Here is a 19,194-nt window from a genome sequence, read left to right on the forward strand (position 1 = left end):
CTCTCTCTCTCTCTCTCTCTCTCTCTCTCTTCTCATTCCAACTTTATTATCCTTTATATCTTGCTTGTCCCTAATCTTTTGGACATCAGTTCAGTGTTTAGTATGCAGCAATAAACTATTTTGACTTCCCAAGGGACACCATTCTCTCTCTCTCTCTCTCTCTCTCTCTCTCTCTCTCTCTCGTACACCCCTGTTACGAAGTTTCTCTTTGTTTTCTGCAGGCCACAAACGCATCCGTATCTGTGACCCTCACCCTCCTCTTTTGGCATCGTTTTACCTCCTCCTCCTCCTCCTCCTCCTCTCCTCCTCCTCCTCCTCCTCCTCCTCCTCCTCCTCCCTTCCTCCTCCTCCTCCTCCTCCTCCTTTCCGCCTTTATTTGCAAGGGCTGGTCATGCCAGGTCATTTCTCAGCACGATCAGCGTGGCCCCGGCTGATTGGGAGGCATTGTGTCATGGAATTGGTGCTACATGCATTTTTCGCGACGTTTATTTCCCCTTCGTAGATATCTCTTCTGTTGTGCAATCGATGTCTTCACTCAACTCGGTACGTATGTAAGAATTTGTGAATGAAAAAATACGGAGTTCTGCACGAATTAGGGCTAGGAATTGTGTGAAATTCTTGGGTAATACGGTTTTGAAGTTCCTGAAGGAAGACGTATTTTCTTCTCTTTTCGAAAGAGTTTTACGAAGTTTTTAGGGTGCACAAAGTTCTTCGAAGTTCTTGGGACAATAAAAGTCCTTTGATGTTCTCGGGGAGTAAAAGTTCAGGGAAGTTTTGGGAGGTTAAAAGCTTTACGAGTTTTTTAAGTTATTCAAGTTCATAGGAATTATTAGGAAAAGTAAGGTTTTCGTGAAAACTTTCAGCTGAAGGCTTGAGGGGGAAAATCTCAATTTCGTGGTTTTTTTCTTTCATCAGGTTCGTTTCATGTGATGAAACTAAAGTCTTTTTTGTTTCCTTTTGACTAACCTTAAAATGAATTAAACAAATAATGAAGTTTTGAAGGAAAAACTCTTGAATTCTGAAAGACGAGATTTTGTACCTAAACTGTTAAGTGGTATTTCATTCCGTAACTTCTTCCAGCGTTCCTTCCAAATCATATGGATATTAAGGTAACATAATTTGAAGAAAGATACACGATTTCTCATGACTAAGAACTCCATACCACCCACAGACACCAAGCTTAGTTTCTTTTCCCACTAGAAGTAGCAGCAGGAGGCCTAAAGTAGAGCACCAGCTCCCAAGGGGTTTAACAATAGCTCATCACTGGCAAGACAAACAAGGGAGTCTGTAGCATTAGAGAGCCACTTAATGAAGCCTTAGCGCACAGGGAACATCCGTAACATGGCCTGACGGTAGCTGTCTTTTAACTCCGTCATGAGTAGTTATCTTGAACGACCTGGGTCAATTGAGGGGTTCTTTTGTTTCCAGACGTCACCGTTAGATTTCACTGAACCCTTGCTCCTATGCCACTATTGGTAATGATTGCCTTCTCTACGCGATCGCTTTTTGTTGGCATGGGAAACTTGTGCCGTTAGCATGGGAAATAGAGAAACTGGGGCTGGCTTGTTATTGCCCATTGGTTTTCTCTTAAGTTTGAGGTTTCGAGATTTCCTTGCTTGTGTATGGAAGTAAAGTAGGGGATAAATTCAAAGGGGAAGTAGAGACCGTAACTAATGTAGACAGTAGTTATTGTACGCGAAGGAAGTGAAGGAAATATATCATGCACTGTAATCTTTACTTACGTACTGTAAATGTTTGGAGGGAATGTATTTAAAGGGAAACTAGGAAATATATCTGATGGAAAATAGCAAATTCAAAGGGAAAGTTGGGAATGTATCCTATACTGGAATCTTTACATCTTAACTAATGCAGTGAATAAAGAGGGCGTATTAACCTCTGTGCTATGAAGAGACATTTGTCGTGCTTAAAAGTCTTATTTTTTAGAATTGTGTTAGATGTCCCGTCATTAGGGTTTTTATTTGGTCATCCTTTCCAGTTACTTGGAATATACGGAAGGCTTTAATTTCTTGTGGAAATGCTTCAGATGTGAGCACAGTTTACAAACATTGGAATGCCTCACTCCCTTTCTGTGTTTGTGCTTGTTTGTGTAAATTTATCGTACATATATATAAATTTTGTTAAACATCTAAGCCGTTTCCCATAACAGAGAAAGATAACGACAGTCAGCGCTACGTTCATACTTCAGTTGCTGGATCATGGATAAGTTCCAAGTGCAGACAACTTCTTCCTCTAAAGTTGCCACATACACTACACTGGGGCTTATTAGCAGTGTGGCATCCCCCCCCAACTCCCCCAAATGCACATGCATAAGTCAGGTTTATCGTATGCGCACTGCCCCATTTCTTGTGTATTCATGTATTTTCAGTTGTGAATTCTTCACTAATTGTCCATTGTTTCCACATGACCAGACCATCTCTAAGTACGCGATCCTTCTTTTTCGTCCACTCTTTAAATTTTTAACTGTTTCTACATATCCACATTTCCCAGGATATATATATATATATATATATATATATATATATATATATATATATATATATATATATATATATATATATATATATAGTGCAAATAAATGTTATTGTAAATGTTCCTTTGTGGTGATGTTCCCCCTTTCAGTATATTTTCAGTGCCTTTGCCTGTTTTTTTTTTTCATGTTTTTAGAATATGCAAATTTTCGTCTTGATTTTCATCGTTGCGCCATAACGATGTTTGTGTTGGGGGCATTTGAAAGAAATTGTGGTTTCAAGCTCGTAGCTGGTTTTAGCTAGATAATGTATTCATAATTATGCATCCATTTGTACATGCTGGTTGTTTATGGCTTTTAGTAGGGAACGTGGAGGACTGAATTTCTGAGAAATAACGTAGGGGGATTGCATATTTAATTAAGTGTATCCTTAGTTGGTAGGGTTTAAAATAATTTTAGTGAAATGTTTATGAACAATGGCGACAAACAATATCTGTTTTATTGATGTAATAGAAATTTGATATTTCTGGAGAAGATGCTGCTGCTGCTGTATTAAAAGTATTTACATCTGTATGTGTGCATGAATATTAAAATTAAAAATATCCTTGTTATCAGCTCTTAAGAATTAGGGAGGCGAAGTCAGTGGCATGATATAGCTATGTAGTAATGATAATGAACTTTAAAATACTTGCATTCTTGGTTTTCTAGTCCTCATTCCCCTTGTAATTAAGGAACTTTTTCAAACGGGCTTTGGTGTCTATGAGGTAAGTGGGATTGAATGTGGTGTCGACTTGGAAGTTTGCATTCCCAGGGTTCTCCTCTCAAAGGACTTGTTATTAAAACTCTAGCGGGAATTTGGAGGGTTCTCGGTTACAAGATAAACTTTGGGTCTTAGCCAGTTTATTTGCTGAGATACGCCAGAGATTTCTGTGCTTTCGTTACACATTCTTTTTGTTTTTCGTAGAATGGTAACACATTTAATATACATACATACATACATATATATATATATATATATATATGTATATATATATATATATATATACATATATATATATATATACATGTATACACACACACATATACACACATATACATATATATATATATATATATATATATATATATATATATATATATATATATATATATATAATATATAATTTGTGATGTGTTCTGTAATTGAACATGTATGGATTTATAATAGCTTATGTGGTTATGAGTTATATTGATTTCTCGTTAGTGATGAAGAATTTTCACTAGTTATGAAAGTCGAGTTATTCTTACTCTGTTATTGAAGGTACAAGCCAGATTAACGAACGAGAGAGAGAATAATAAGGTTAAGGTGATTTATCCCCCGCAATCAATTCAAATAAGGGAGTTTGATCCATTCCGTCCGGTTAAATCACTTCATAAATTAGAGGTCGATATGCGTGAAATTGGCTCCGAACGATGCACTCGCTGTTGTGGTCTTCCGAGAGATCACGTGATAAGCGCCGGGGAGATGACGTCGTAAAGTACCGCCGTAACGAGCATGTATGTGACTTCCTCCCCTATACTTAGATTCCTCCCATCTGGCCCTGTGCCTTAATTATGACGCCGTATTTCATGCCATAGAGGCTTTTCATGGGCACCGTCTCCCCGCTCTCTTACCGTCTCTTACCATGGCATTTAGTGGAGGGCCACCGCAGTCAATTGCCGGGTGAGCCTGCCATTAATAATTGACTCAATGGCAAAATACGCCCACGCTCCGGGTGGCCTAATCTACAAGTTTTAGGGCTAAGAGAGAAAGAGATAGAAGTATGGCGTCAAAGCATAGTTATTTTTGAAAGAAAATGGACGGTTCTTGGATTTAATATATTATACATAGTATAGTATATATGTGTGTTTGTATGTTTGTGTACACACACACACATAGGCCTATATATATATATATGTATATAAATACTGCATATCTTATCAGTTTTAGCATAAGAAGAATTTATTAGGTAAGAAATGTTTAGATATATACAGTTTAGGCGAGAGGAAACCAGTATTTTGAGATGGTTTGATTATGTGGAGAGAATGGAGGATGATAAATCAGTGAAAATATTCTACAATTCGGAAGGGCTGAGAGGAAGAGGAAGATACAGAAAAGGTGGGTAGATAGAGTGGTACAGGTATTGGAAAGTAGGGAGTTCATCGTTCAGGAACAAGAGTATTTGTGTGTCTGCTTTTTTATGGGATCCACCCTCGTGAGGGGATATGTATATATTTGTATGTATGTATGTATGTATACTTTAATTACTGGCGTTCGACATTTTAGTTTTCCTTTGAAATATTTTTGAGTTCGTTTGCATACATGCATGAATCATCATCGAAAAACTTTATTTCGTTTGATACAGTTTGCCATTCGTTTTGCTAATCATTTCCTGTCATGCGGTCAGCTAAGGTTATTTTGTTGTAATGTAGGATATACATGTTCCGTTCGAAGAGAGAGAGAGAGAGAGAGAGAGAGAGAGAGAGAGAGAGAGAGAGAGAGAGAGAGAAGGTGGGGGGTGGGGGTAAAAAGAGAATGAGTAAGAGAGAGAGAATCCTCTGATTAAGCGGTTTCATCTCCAAACCACGAAGTCTGGATCATCCTCGGAGCGAAAGCACGAAAAGCATCTATCTCCACTATCACCGCCCACTCCCACCAGCACCGCCAGCCTGCATACCCACTTTTCCCCAGTGGTGCGAGGTTTCACGGAATCCTTAGATTGTCCGTTATTGTCATTCTTACCCTTGGGGAAACGCGAGAGGATACGAGGTGTCGATTTTATCATGTCTTGAATTTTTTCTTTCTCCTTTATCTGTGAGCGGTGGTTGTTAGTTTTTTTTTTTTTTTTTACGTGGATCTTAGAGTACGTTTCTGGAAGGTGTTCGGTGTTTAGGCCAGTGATATCTGTATTTGTTGTATTTTTTTTTTTTTTTTTTTACATTTTTGCCATTATTCATTCATCTATTTTCTCAACTTTTCCTCTTTCCTGCACTTTTTTTTTCCCCTTGAGATTTGAGTCTACTTCTTAGTCTTTTTTCCTCCCTCCTTGATGGTTTGATAATGCATAAATCGTTCGTGCGTGAAGATCATCAATATTAGTGAAGAATGTAAGAGGATATCATCTCCCCACCCCCTCCCATCTTAGTGGCGACGACCCACCCCCGGCTCCTTACATCCTTATCTCTCCCTCTGCCCATGCCCTGATTATGCCAAGCCGTAAGGGCATCAACGTCACGTGTGTCTTGCCCATCGCCGTCTTAATTTACGAGGAGGCCAAATTCTTTTTCCCTAGGTCGTCATTAGCTGGCGGGCATCTAATTATGGGTATTTTAGAGGTCAGCAGATCCAGACGCACTCTAGGGGCTTTGATGCAGCTTTTTGTTGCAGCTTTTTGAAGTATTCTTCGACAAGTTTCAGTCATTCGAACTTACAGGTTTTGCTGTTAACATCTGGCTCTGTAATGGGGTTATTTTACAAATTGACATTCCTCCTTTGTAATTCCTTTGTACTAAAATAAATTTTTCCGTTTATATAAATGTCTTCAAAATTATAAAAAAAAAGTTGAAATTTTTTTAGCATGCAGTGCTGGTAGGTGAACCGGAAATCTTTATTCAATTCAGTTCCCTTTGTATAGGATATTTCATGTCATAATTGTTTATAATTGCTTGGTAATGTGGGTCTGCAAATAGGGGCTTGTAAACAGTTCGGCTTCTTCACTAATTTGATCTTTAAGAGCTGAAATATAATATTAAATCAAGTGTTTGTGTTAGTATGGATTTAGGCTGTCTGTGCATGAATGGAGATAAAGGTTTTTGTACATACATCCCGTCGTTAAGAACCTCCACTCTATATAAAATGATTGGAGATTCTTAACGACGGGGCAACATAACCCAAGAGGAGTACAACTTTTCAGCGGGTCTTCATATTAGGTTGCATTTAGGCGATGATCACGAGTGGAACAATCAAGTCGTAAATATACCTCTCTTTGGCGGGTGGTGACAGGTCTGGAAACTTGTGAAGCGTATTGGAGAGGACAGAGCTCTCGTGCCCCTCCCACCTCTTCGGCTGTAAAAGAGAAGAGCTGCGAGGTAATGGTGGGCAACGGTATGCCCCATAGCTCCAAACTTCTCTTTCCATCCCCTTTGTTGCCCCTTTTATGCCTTATTCTGTCCATTCAAGTTCAGCCAAGCTCACTGGTACCAGCCCATTGATATAGAGTTTTTCACGGCGGCTGTGTAATACACTAGTGTCAAAATCCGTAAATGGGCTTTGTTGGGGACGGTCGGATTACCTGGCGTTGTTGCGCCGTCGCTGGCTACCATGGGTCCTCATGGCGCATCAGTGTCGTCCTTACGACAGGGCAATATTAGATAGAGTCTTAGTCATATGGTACAGAGGACCTTTAACCAAGCGCATGTCTGCTGGATGAACCGTAAGGCGTACAAGCGTAATTTACTCTTATTCACATCATATACAAAGGTGCATATTTCTTGCTTTCAACTCCATTAACCCCCTACCTTTGCTTGCCGAAGTGTCTTTTCATACCTCCTTCTCTCAACCAACCCTCCGGTGTTTTTCGGTGGAACACCTTTTGAGGATGAATGGTTTATCGGTGGTTAATAAAAACATTGGTAACGGTTGCACGTATCTCCATTGTTATTTCATCGCTATCCACAGTACTCTATTTTCGAATCTCTCTCTCTCTCTCTCTCTCTCTCTCTCTCTCTCTCTCTCTCTCTCTCTCTCACATACACGAAAGATGAGACGATTTGCTCGTGTTTTATTATAAGAGAATTCTTTGGGTGTCATAATTTTGCGGGACGTATTTGCTGATCCCAAATGGTGCATTGTTGAGGTGCTGGAACATTGTCTGCAGGGTTCTCTATTTGCGAGCAAGTTTATCATGCCGAATATTTATTTCCTCTCTCTCTCTCTCTCTCTCTCTCTCTCTCTCTCTCTCTCTCTCTCTCTCTCTCTCTCTCTCTCTCTCTCTCTCTCTCTCTCTCTCTCCATGGCGGTTTGCTTGTCTTTGTTGTATATGAATATATGAAATTTAATATTCGAATGTTATGGGGTTCCTCTCGTACCATTTTATTTGTGTGATAGATTATACAGGAAAGAATATCCAGGAGAGGAAGACATTTGTATTTCAGGGGATATTTTTCGTTGTCTGAGGCTGCTCATTTTCTAAGATTGCTGGGAAATGTTAAAAGCAATTCTGGTAACAAATACATTGTAAATAAGACGAAGATGCTAACATTTTATTATTTATTATCATTATGAGTCTTAGCGCCAGATTTGTCGAGTTTCATTCCAATGTATTTTACCTAATGAAAAACCAATTAATTGGAAACTCTTCTTTGTACGATACTAGTGTGTTTTAGTTGACGAAACTAGTAAACTTGACCGGCTAAACTTTCTTTGAAACTCTGGAACTTCAAAACTCATTTCAAGTTAGGTGGTTTTGGGAAGCCTATTAAAAGCCTCGGCGGTCGAGGTGGTGTTTTGTTTTTTTTTGAGTACTGTGATTTTACTGTATTTATAGGAAAATATATTTAGGTGTTAGGTTAATTAGGTTTGTTTCAGTATCGAATTAACTGTTAGGTTTTATATTTGTTTTTTTCTTCTTTTTGCGTTTTTACAGCTCTTAAGTTAGATCCCTTCGCACCTCTCTTCAAAACAAGTAAACTTAACAGGGAAGTTGACTCATGAGCGCTATTACGTAGATTTTCTTTGTTAGAGTTTTAAACCCGAGGAAAACAGTTACTTGCATGTGATTGTTTTGATGTACTGTAAGTGATTTAATAGTTTATTGGTGTCCCCCCCCCAAAGGGCCCACAGATAACATTGAAACCAACTACTTGCAAAGTATTTTATTTGAATGGGACTCCTCAGTGTATTTTTCTGATTGTATGGTGCTACCTCAGTAAATACTTGGATTCCTCAAGTTGACAAATAGCGTTGGTGCCTGAGATTTGCTATTGTGTGTGTGTGTGAGAGAGAGAGAGAGAGAGAGAGAGAGAGAGAGAGAGAGAGAGAGAGAGAGAGAGAGAGAGAGAGAGAGATGGGCGATGCATACATTAGATAGTGAGCCTTAAAATGAGACATTTTTCCTCTACTTAATCGGCTTATGCTGTGCAATTTGCATATAAACGAGGAAGGATTTATTTATTTTTTTGTCTGTATACGGGGAAGGCAACTTTCATTTATCTTCACTGTCGACGGCGAAGGGGAATGATGAGACTGCAGTACCTCCACCAGAGGGAGCCTCGGCAGCAATATCACAGGCACTGTTCCAATTTCTTATTCTATGCGGGGTTCGGTGCGGTGTCCTTAGACAAGCATCCTCAAATGATTTAGGCTGAGTCTGCCACAATTTCAGCTAATACTGGCCCCATCTCGTTCCGGCAAGAAGCCAAAAACTTGAGCTCCCTCTCTCTCCAGCGAAAGGAGCACCCCGATAAATGTTCCTGTCAAGACCTGAGTGAGGAAGAGTCGAATGGGGAAATGGGTAAAGGAGATAGCACTAGTTGGAGCTCCATCTCCCCCACCCCCGCCGCCCCCTTGGTTGAATTCGTTTGGTCAGGATGGTAATGATGGCTGCCAAATGATGGTGAAAGCTTTGGAATTATGGGAATGATACTCCCCTGGAATGGGGTCAGTGCGCTCGAATGATTTCAGAAATTGCCGAAATAAAGATTCAATTAGTGGCCGAGTCTCCAGTATTCTTTAACTGTGCAGTTTCCAGGCAAAGAATTGGGGTCCCTATAGTCGACCGACTTTCCTCTTTTCAGCAGGCACATCTCGTTTTCTTTTAGTCATTTCTGCTGAGAGAGAGAGAGAGAGAGAGAGAGAGAGAGAGAGAGAGAGAGAGAGAGAGAGAGAGAGAGAGAGTTCAGTAGTCGCCGCTTCGAATGCTCTCTTGGACGTGATTTCCCGACCCCATTTACAACCTCATTAAACCTATTGAGGGCCTCGCTTCCCAAATGGGCCCGCTTTACCCACACCCAGGGAGTTCCAGGACATCTCCAAGAATCTGACGCCCCAACCACTTGCCTTTCGGTAATGGTTCTTATAACTGTGTTCCCATTATATCTTTTCCCTGCATCAACGATTTATAACTCAGTTTTATTTAGCTTTAATTCAGAAGGCCGTTAAATATTTTTTGGGGGGTTTTTGTTTCCCACTTTTCTTAGATGCCAAAATTTCAAGCCGAGTCATGGTAAGCAAGGCTTAACGATACAGAAAATAAAAATCTGGGTCGATGTTGCGTTATTTTTGTATGTCAACAGTTTTCGTTACTTCTTAACCGTCTCAATCAGTTTGAAATTAACCTATATTTTCTCACCTAATTATTTGAAGATTCTAAGTTAGCAGTCTGTGATCAGCTACTTCAAGTTCATACCTATCCTAGACTTTCCCGGGCTTATTTTTATACAAAATCTTAAAGAATCTGCAATTTTGCGTATGTTGAGGGGATCCATCTGTTTTGAATACGGTAGATAATGTTCAGATTTCCAGAAAAATGAAGCAGATTAAAAAAGAAAGAAACGATGACTTGACTTGAAGGCACAAAAGTTTGCAGAAAAAACAGAAGAGTTGACCAGCAAGTAACAAGAGGCCAAATGGTGTAAGGAGAGATTTTAGTACCTATAATGTATAGAAGACCTTAGGCAGAATTTACAAAGGAGTTTGTGAGCCTTGAACAAAAAGAGGGTGATTGGCCGAAAGAAAAATGGCGAAGGAAGAGGAAGAAAGTGCGCGAGGGCCAGTTTTAAAAGGGGACCTAACAGTGTCATAAGCAAGATTTATGACCAATTAAGGCACTCCTTTTCTTTCCCTTTTTACTTTTTGAATATGCAATTTTTTTCATGGCCCTTTATAAAGACCGTCTGACTGTGCATACTCACCCCGGCTTTACAGTAATATTCTGTGCTTTTTATCTGGTCACAAATACGAGGAGCCTTCTGAATTAGGTTTAATTTTTGTTCTGGTGACTCATGTGGAATGCTCATTGTGGCTCCCGGTAAGTTAGGACCCTTTGCTGTTAGTAATATTTTGAAAGTTATTCTAATTTAGCCTCTCTCTCTCTCTCTCTCTCTCTCTCTCTCTCTCTCTCTCTCTCTCTCTCTCTCTCTCTCTCTCTCTCTCTCTCTCTCTCTCTCTTTTGTTTATTGTCAAACTAAAGATCTTAGGACTTGGATTAAATATTGATTGATTGTTGTAATGCTCGCGTTACTCATACCTTGTTGTAAGTACATAAGAATAAGGCGTAAATGAAAGGCATAATATTTGTCTTTTCGTAACTAATCCATTTTGATCACTTTTCCTGTGTTGCTGATGTTTAAAAAAAAAATTGGAATATCAGACTTTTTTTCCAACTCCTGTTAGCCCTATAAAAAGGTTCAAGTTTCTTGATTTTCGAAATTTTTTCTAATCCAGGAGAATGGCCTTATGCCTGATAAACAATAGACTTATATCAATTCCTGCGTTGTACGAAGCATGATTATATATTTGAGATAATACGTTCAAAATTGTAATGTCTTTATTGGAAAGATATGATTCATCCTCCCATTGAGATATGCCCAACATTTGGACTACAGAGCTTGTAGAATCGTCATGGAGAGCCATTTACCTTTTTTTAAAGTCATTCTTGTGCACCCGATCTTCGTACACTCTTGCCCTTGTCCCAAGTATATGTTCAGTTTCTACAGTAATTTTTGGAACTCAGTGATTTATTTTATTTTTGAACCATTGCTGAAGTAATCGCAAGATTGCTTTGTACCTGGGCGATTTTGCCACGGCATTCTTTATTTTATTTTTAAGTATCGTTGGGGTGGTCCTTGAGCTGAACTTCATTCGGTTACTGGACTCCATGGAAGAACACTCGCCGGTGCAATATGGAAATAAAATGGCTCTGCTTGTTTATATAAGAACTAAAGTAATTTATCTTGTTGTTATCAGGAGGCAACACGTAGATTTTATACTGTAGTATCCGTATGTGATAGCTTCTGATGATTCAGAAGGATACGTCACTGCTGTGGCGAGTTCTCAGCAGTATCCTTTATTGAAGATCACAGCCTCGTCTTTAATAATATTTGAGCCATCCTGACCACCTTGTTTCCTTTGCAATGGAGGTCGTACTTGAAAAAGACATGGGTCTTCATGAATTTCTTTTGAACTACAGACCCCACTTGAAAAGATATGGGTCGTCCTCATGTTTTCATATTGCACTTCATATTTAACTGAAAAATATACAGGTTTTCCAGCTTTTTCTTTAGTCTTTATGTTAGATTCTACTTGAGAAGATCAATCTTTGTCCTTTTTGTTCAAGATTTTCCCATATTGATCAAGTGCTATTTGGTATTTGATGAGTGGATTGTTTTCCTGTGTATTCAGGACATTATACTTTTAATTGCCATTAGCCTCCTGTTTTTGCTTTTATTTTATCGATTTTCCAGCCATGCCAAAAGATCAATTGCAATAGATGGACAAATGATCAAGGCTTGCAAATTACAGTTGTTTTCGTTATGGAAACGTACGTAATAACAAGCACGGTCATGCAGACAGACATTCACCGAGCGTTTCAAGATATCCGTTCATAAACTGGGAGAGTTGTATTCCGCAAATTGTGTTGGTTAAATGTGAAAGGTAAAGCAGGGGGCTCTCGTAATATTTTTGTTGCGAATAAGCATCACGGGTATCCAGTTTCATCACGGAAAGCGAGACCCGCATTATTCTTTTGTGTACAGGTATTCTGCAATTGTTCCTGCTTGCCTTTTCCGGGTCTTCACAAACACGGGGAGAGTAATATTTTGGTGTACTTTTGTTCGCACCATGCGCCCAGGGTAAAAAGGAAATCGTTAAGCGTTATCAGGTGCCGGTGTTATGGTCGTTATCTCTTCTTCTCTTTTGTTGTCTTTGAGATGTAGTCGAAGGTTTCACGCTTTAATTGTGGATGGCTCAAGGGCTGAGGCGAATAAAATTATTATTATTATCATTAATAACATAACTTAGTTTTACCATACTGAGATTAGTAGTTCATAAGCAGCTGTTTGAGACTGAGATGTAACTTCTGTCAGTAGGGGCTTACTTTTAAGTAATTGCCCCTTGCAGAGTTATTCACGAAACATTTCCGGGTAAATTTCCTGCAGGCTTTCATGATATCCTTTTTTTTTCCAGGAGCTTGTTGTTGTGTACCCTACGGCGTGTGTCTTTATGGCGATTGCTTTTTAGGTTGACATGGATGACATGCAGAGACAGGCCTTTTCAAGGGTTTTGCTGCGTCCACCTGCACGTAATGTTGTGTGTCCATAATTACGGCTTATGTGGCTCTTCTTTTCGGGGTTAGGGGGACCCTGTTGTTGCTTGTCTTTTCGGGGAAGGGGACCTCCGCTGTCCCTTGATTTGAGGTCTTATTCCTCCTTGATTGTAGTCATTTGTGTATGGATCTGCAAATACTCCCCAGTTCAGATGCGTCCGAGTCATTGCGTGCCAGCTGCTTTTCGTGGACAGTATTACGGGTATTATCATCTGTTGCATTGGAGATCTGCCATTTAACATATTGCATTTCATTCTCTTGTCCTTTTGAGCATTTGTTTATGGCTTCATGTTCCGTGATCTCGATGTTGGGCGGCTGATGGAAAGGATAATGTTTCAAATGGCTGGAGGTTTATTCCATACCATTGTTTCTCCGAATTATTTGGTAGTCATAGATATTATGTAATTATGTCTATTTTTCCATACTCATTTCCGTTTCATTCCATCTTCCTTTGAAGTTTTCTTCGTTACAAACGATCTCGCTATCATATTAAATCCCCTCTGCCAGTTCTGCCTTACCTTACGCTAGCCCAAGGACCCCCGAGCTCTACCCAGATGGCATCGAGGAATGTCACATCACCACCTCCTCCTCCTCCTCTGCCTCTGCTGCTACCGCGCAAATCTCATCATCGCTGCTCTTGGCCCCTGGTGCTGCCGAATTACTGGTGGTGACTAGGCATAATCTCTTCACTATTCCTGACCCACCTTCCTATCTCGCCCTTCCTCCCGCCTACTCCTCATCCTCCTTTTGAGTTCGTCTTCATGTCATTTTATTAATGTCATCATCATAACTGCTGCATTTTACTTTTTTTGATCTTTTGTGTTATACCTTGCCCTCCCTTCTCCTTCATGGTCCTTGGTCAACAGTTTTATCCATTCGTCATTGTCGATTGTTTTTTTTTTTTTTGCTATTTTCTATTTATTTGTTACTGAAAGTACATTTTTCTTTCCCTAAGAAGTGTGTGAACTCGTTTTCCGGTTAATATTTTCATATACGACTGCTGCAGTTAATCGGCTGATTAAATTCAGACCGTGCGTAGTCCGTACGTGTTAAGTTACCTCTCTTCTTTCAGTATTATGAGAACAGTATTTGTTTTCAACAATTTGATTATCTTTCCTCAACTTGTTTTGCATTCATGCTCGGGGGAATTCTTAACATTTTAGTGCCCTGTCACTTGACGTAGCTTAGTAGTCACTGCCGTTGAGGATTAAGGATCTTGCTCATAGATTATGCATCAGTGATCTGCTCAGCAAGGCGAGGCATTCCGTGGATTCACCGGATGTTTTAGGGGTGTACTTTCATTTAAAACATTCGCTGTCTTAGGCAGCAGTCGAGTTGTCGAATGTCTTGTCCGCTGGTTATGAGAATTATTTACAGGACCCGGAGAATGATATTGGTTGGTTTGTTCTCTGAGAGTCAACTGATTCAGGTGCAATAGATTCACTATTTTGAGTAAGGAATTGTTGCCCTATTCTGAATTAAGAATGATGTATATTTTTTTTAAATACTCTCATGAAAGAATGTGAATAATTAGATTGCCCAACTTGTTTGTTACAGAAAGGAGTTGTTGATAGTTTCTTTTTTTATCTTAGGCTTTCCATCGTGACTTTTTTGAACGGGATATAAGGATACTTACGTGGCCCACATCCTTTTTATATATATATATATATATATATATATATATATATATATATATATATACATATATATAGATGTATGTGTGTATTTACATATGTGTATACACACATATACATACATTATATATATATATATATATATATATATATATATATATATATATATATATATATATATAGTATGTTTGTGTGATTGTATCGTTAGAAGATAATTTGACATCTTTTGAAGTAGCAGCTTGGCTTTTAACATGGAGCCAGATATTTGTAGAATTATTTGGGTTTCATTTGCTGTACTTTTTCATATTGTTTAGACCTTTATATATATATATATATATATATATATATATATATATATATATATATATATATATATATATATATATATATATATATAATGATTATTTTGCTTTAGGTATAATGAAAGGTGATGATATTTTCTCGTCGATAATTTGTCGTAAGTTATTTATATGAAATAGCATAATGCAGATGATCTCATTGTGTTTGGTTCTTATCTATTTTAAATGAATGATTATGTAATTCCTAGTATACGAAGCGGAATGACTGATTCCTAGTAGCATTTAAGAAATAGCAGAATGATTCATCATTGCGTTGTGTGTGAAAGTTTCTTAATATTTTCATATGATAGTTATATTTTGTTACAATAAATAACTTCTTTATTTTTAGAATCATTTTTTCCCAGCATCCCAATCCAAAACCAGTTAGATTTTATCACCAGAAGTCCGCACGGTGTTTACATTCTTGCGGACGGTCGTCGATGTTTTTGGAAACAAAAATAAACAAAGCAACATGTCAATTCGAATGCAAAGAAAGAAACGTAACCCGAGCGAGATTTGGCTTGGACAAGCGAGCCCGACAGCTCAAGAGCGATTGTAATCCCCTCGCGGATCGGTGTGTAAGGCCTTGAGAAATCCTTCGCATTGACCCCCAGAACTCTCGACACTCGTTTGGAAGGAAGCCAGTCTTCTTGGCTTTACCCTTCAGGTGCGGGAGCCTTGTGTAGATAAAGGCTGCAAAGGCGAGAGCTAGTCCCCAGGTAGCTTAACTCATGTGATCGTCTCAGACATCGGTCCCAAGAGACCGACCTGGTGTCAAGCTGTGGTCGTTTTTGTTTTATATAAATTTTTTTTTTCGCTTTTTCATTGGAGTCTTCACCAGGAACTTAACTGTGTTATGTATTGTTCTTTTTTCATGTTTGTTTGACATACAGTGAATATTTTGTATGTGTTTTGCTGCCAGTGATTAGTTACACAAGGGGGGTTGGTTGTTAGTGCCCCAAATATACTGATAATTGGAAATTAGAATGAGAGAGAGAGAGAGAGAGAGAGAGAGAGAGAGAGAGAGAGAGAACGACGACCATACTAGGTTAGGTTTGCATAGTATATATTTTGAAATTCTTAGTGTGGGAGCCCTTTCTTGCTTTAGAATATTTTTATACTACACATATAAAGCGGATTATGATTTTGACTTTTCTTTTGACTATTTTTATATTTATGTGATGTCGTTTTGATATAGAATTATTTTGCGTCATGTGTGTTAACTAAAAAAATATAATTTTTGCGACATAATGATGTAAAGTACAATATATATCTTCACGTTGATGCAGAAATGCTTGCGAAGCACATTCGCATATCTGCATACGAACGCATAATGTGGGGAATCCATCATGCAAACAAACCACATATGTGGCATGAGACATCCTCCTCCTCCCCCTCCCCTCGCCCCCCCTCCCCCCGTAGTATTTGCACACTTAGAGCCACAGCAGTAATGATGGTTACCTGCAAACAGCTCCTGCAGATATTTGAATTTCCGCTTCCCCCCTCTGCCTTTAGGAGGAGCCGAAGCTGCAAGCGACTGTGCTTTCCCGGAATCGTTTGTTTACTCTTATAATAATTAGGAACATCCCGTATTTATTCTGACTCGGCCCCCCCTTGCTCTGGAACGTATAGGTCTTATCGAGGTATTCAGGTTAGCTTTTACTTTATCCTTTATGAAGCCTGTTGGTTATCTGTAATTAAAGGACGCAAGGATAAATTTGTTATGCTACTCGTTTATATTATCTTTTGTAAGGGCCAGACTTAGTAAGTTCTTAATTTAAAAACACAAAATGAATAGAAGGCATTTACAGCATTTGATGTTTTTCATGGCTTGTATGCAAGTTTCATTGCCTATTGTACTTTACACGTTAATGACTTGCCAGTACTAACTGATCTTTTCTTCTCTTTTCTCAGGCTCGTCGTTGAGTTCCCGTGGTGTTGATGGGGCGGGTTGGGCGGCGGGAGCATCGCCCCCCGCGGCAGCATGTGTGAGTGCTGGACCCCCAACGACGCCCCCGGCCCTCCTCCCCGTAGGCCCGCCAGGGTGGAGCCGGTCCACTCTGCGGGCCACACACACCGCCCACCAGGAGGAATGCCTTTTGCTTGCGAGCGATACACCGCTAAGGGCGTGGGTGTTAATGACTACAGAAGCAGCGGTGGCCACGGGGCCAGTGCCCGTGTAATGAGAGTGGGCGTCAGTGTTGTTCTAGTCTTACTGGTGTTATGTGGGCCATGTTTAGGCCACCGGACACAAAGGGGAGCCCCCTTCTCGTCATCTATATCGAGTGACAGTGATACTAAAGGTAGTAATAACGATGGAACGGACCAAGTGACTTCGAGTGGTCCCATAGTTGCCCAGTTCTGGACGGCTAACCGTAGTTTGGAACTCCAGCATCTGGTATACAATAGAGACGCAGGTGTCTTGTATGTCGGTGGCACGAACAGACTATGGGCGTTGGGAACAACGCAGCTGAATTTGCAAGCCCGCGTTGAGACGGGCCCTCGGTTTGACTCCCCACGTTGCCACGCCTCTGGTTGCGGACAGGATCGGCGTGTGCCAACGGTCCTCACGGATAACGTGAACAAAGTCCTCGTTCTGGACCCCGACGCGTCGACGCTTATCATGTGTGGTTCCGTGTCACAGGGGGCCTGTGAAAAATTCCGGACGGCTAACATATCCCTGACGCCGGAATTCCTGCCCAAGTCCGTAGCGGCTAATGATCCCAAATCGTCGACCTTTGCCTTCGTAGGTCCGGAGAGGTACAACCCTTGGGGAGGGTCTTCGGCTCTCTATGTCGGCACAACCTTCACTAACGTCGGTGATTACCGTCATGACGTCCCGGCGGTTTCCACCAGAAACCTTTACGATTTAGATTATTCTGAGTTTAGTTTCAGTAAACAGTCCCTCCTTCGGATTGATGTCAAGTACAGGACCATTTCCTCGTGCAGTATGTCTACGGATTCAACGCCAGCGACTATGCCTACTTCGTGACCGTTCAGAAGCGGTCACACTTGCCCGGCCAGGACGAATCTGGCTACATATCCCGACTGGCTCGCACTTGCATCACCGACTCCAACTACGACTCGTACACGGAGATCACTCTCGAGTGTCAAGGAACCGACGGCACCAACTACAACCTTGTACAAGATGCCAAGCTAGTGAGCGCTGGCAGCGATCTGGCTTCAAGTATGGGTATCACCGTCGGAAGTCCCATTCTTGTTGGGGTGTTTGCCCCATCCCAAGGGCACACGGCCTCTCCGCTGAAGGCGTCGGCCGTTTGTGTGTATTCAGTCCACGATATAGAGATCAAATTCAACGAAAATGTCCACATGTGTTTCAATGGAACAATGCACTATCGCAGTATGGAATATATTTCGGGGCCCATAATGGACGGAAAATGCCCAGCTGCTGGGGTGAGTATAGAAGAGTGCTTAACTTGTATTTTTTCGGTCTAGATTAATTTTATCTTAAAATCATTCAGACAGACAACTTTGCTATTTATATTTGAAACAGTAAATTGTTTTAATTATTAATATCACTTTTTGTACACAAACAACATAAAGAAACCTTTAAGTCTTCTAAGCGTTTAATTCAACAGATTAATAAAAACGTTCCTTAGGATTTCAAGATAACTCTTCAAATGATCAGTTTTATACTCTATATACTCAAGATTTCCATCCAGCTTGAAAGTAGTTCGTTCGAGTACTGGTGTAATATATTGTTGTAGGATGTTTAGACTGGTTTTGATAAAAAGAGAACTAGAAGAAAACACGCTCACAAGCACGCCATATATCGCCATGGTCACTTTTGTGGGCTGGAGAAGATATAAGAATTATTTTTTTTTTACTTTTCGTGGTCAGATACTAATTTTTCTAAAAGTAGATTTTACTGAAGAGAAAGCTTTGCTGTGTGTGTGTATTAACATCATGTAATTGTATTTGTGGTTTCAAGTCTAGTTATCATTAGTACTTATTAAAACTTTGCCAGCTTGAAGTATAGTAGATGAGTAATTAAATCGGAGGGCGTACGTGAATTTTTTTTATTTTTAGGTCATTGTCCCTCTTGGCACTGCATTCATATGTTTTGTTACTATCTCTCCTTTTCTGTATATATATATATATATATATATATATATATATATATATATATATATATATATATATATATATATATATATATAAATATAAATATATAACTATACTTGTAGTTTTGTCCATATTTCATCAGTCAACGAGAAATACCAGTTCTCTCTCTCTCTCTCTCTCTCTCTCTCTCTCTCTCTCTCTCTCTCTCTCTCTCTCTCTGTATATATATATATATATATATATATATATATATATATATATATATATATTATTAAGTATATATATATATATAGTAGTTCTGTCCATAA

General features: G+C 39.6%; 1 protein-coding gene across 1 annotated transcript in view; it reads left to right on the forward strand.

Moving 5' to 3' along the window:
• LOC136836757 (plexin-B-like) overlaps nt 1-19,194 on the forward strand; it is a 524,153-nt gene that overhangs the window by 79,128 nt on the left and 425,831 nt on the right. The window contains 2 exon segments of the mRNA XM_067101308.1: nt 16,715-17,727; nt 17,730-18,214. Coding sequence (XP_066957409.1) covers nt 16,785-17,727; nt 17,730-18,214 — 1,428 coding nt within the window. The 5' untranslated portion in view covers nt 16,715-16,784.

Source organism: Macrobrachium rosenbergii, chromosome 56 (assembly GCF_040412425.1).
Source record: "Macrobrachium rosenbergii isolate ZJJX-2024 chromosome 56, ASM4041242v1, whole genome shotgun sequence".
NCBI lineage: Eukaryota > Metazoa > Arthropoda > Malacostraca > Decapoda > Palaemonidae > Macrobrachium > Macrobrachium rosenbergii.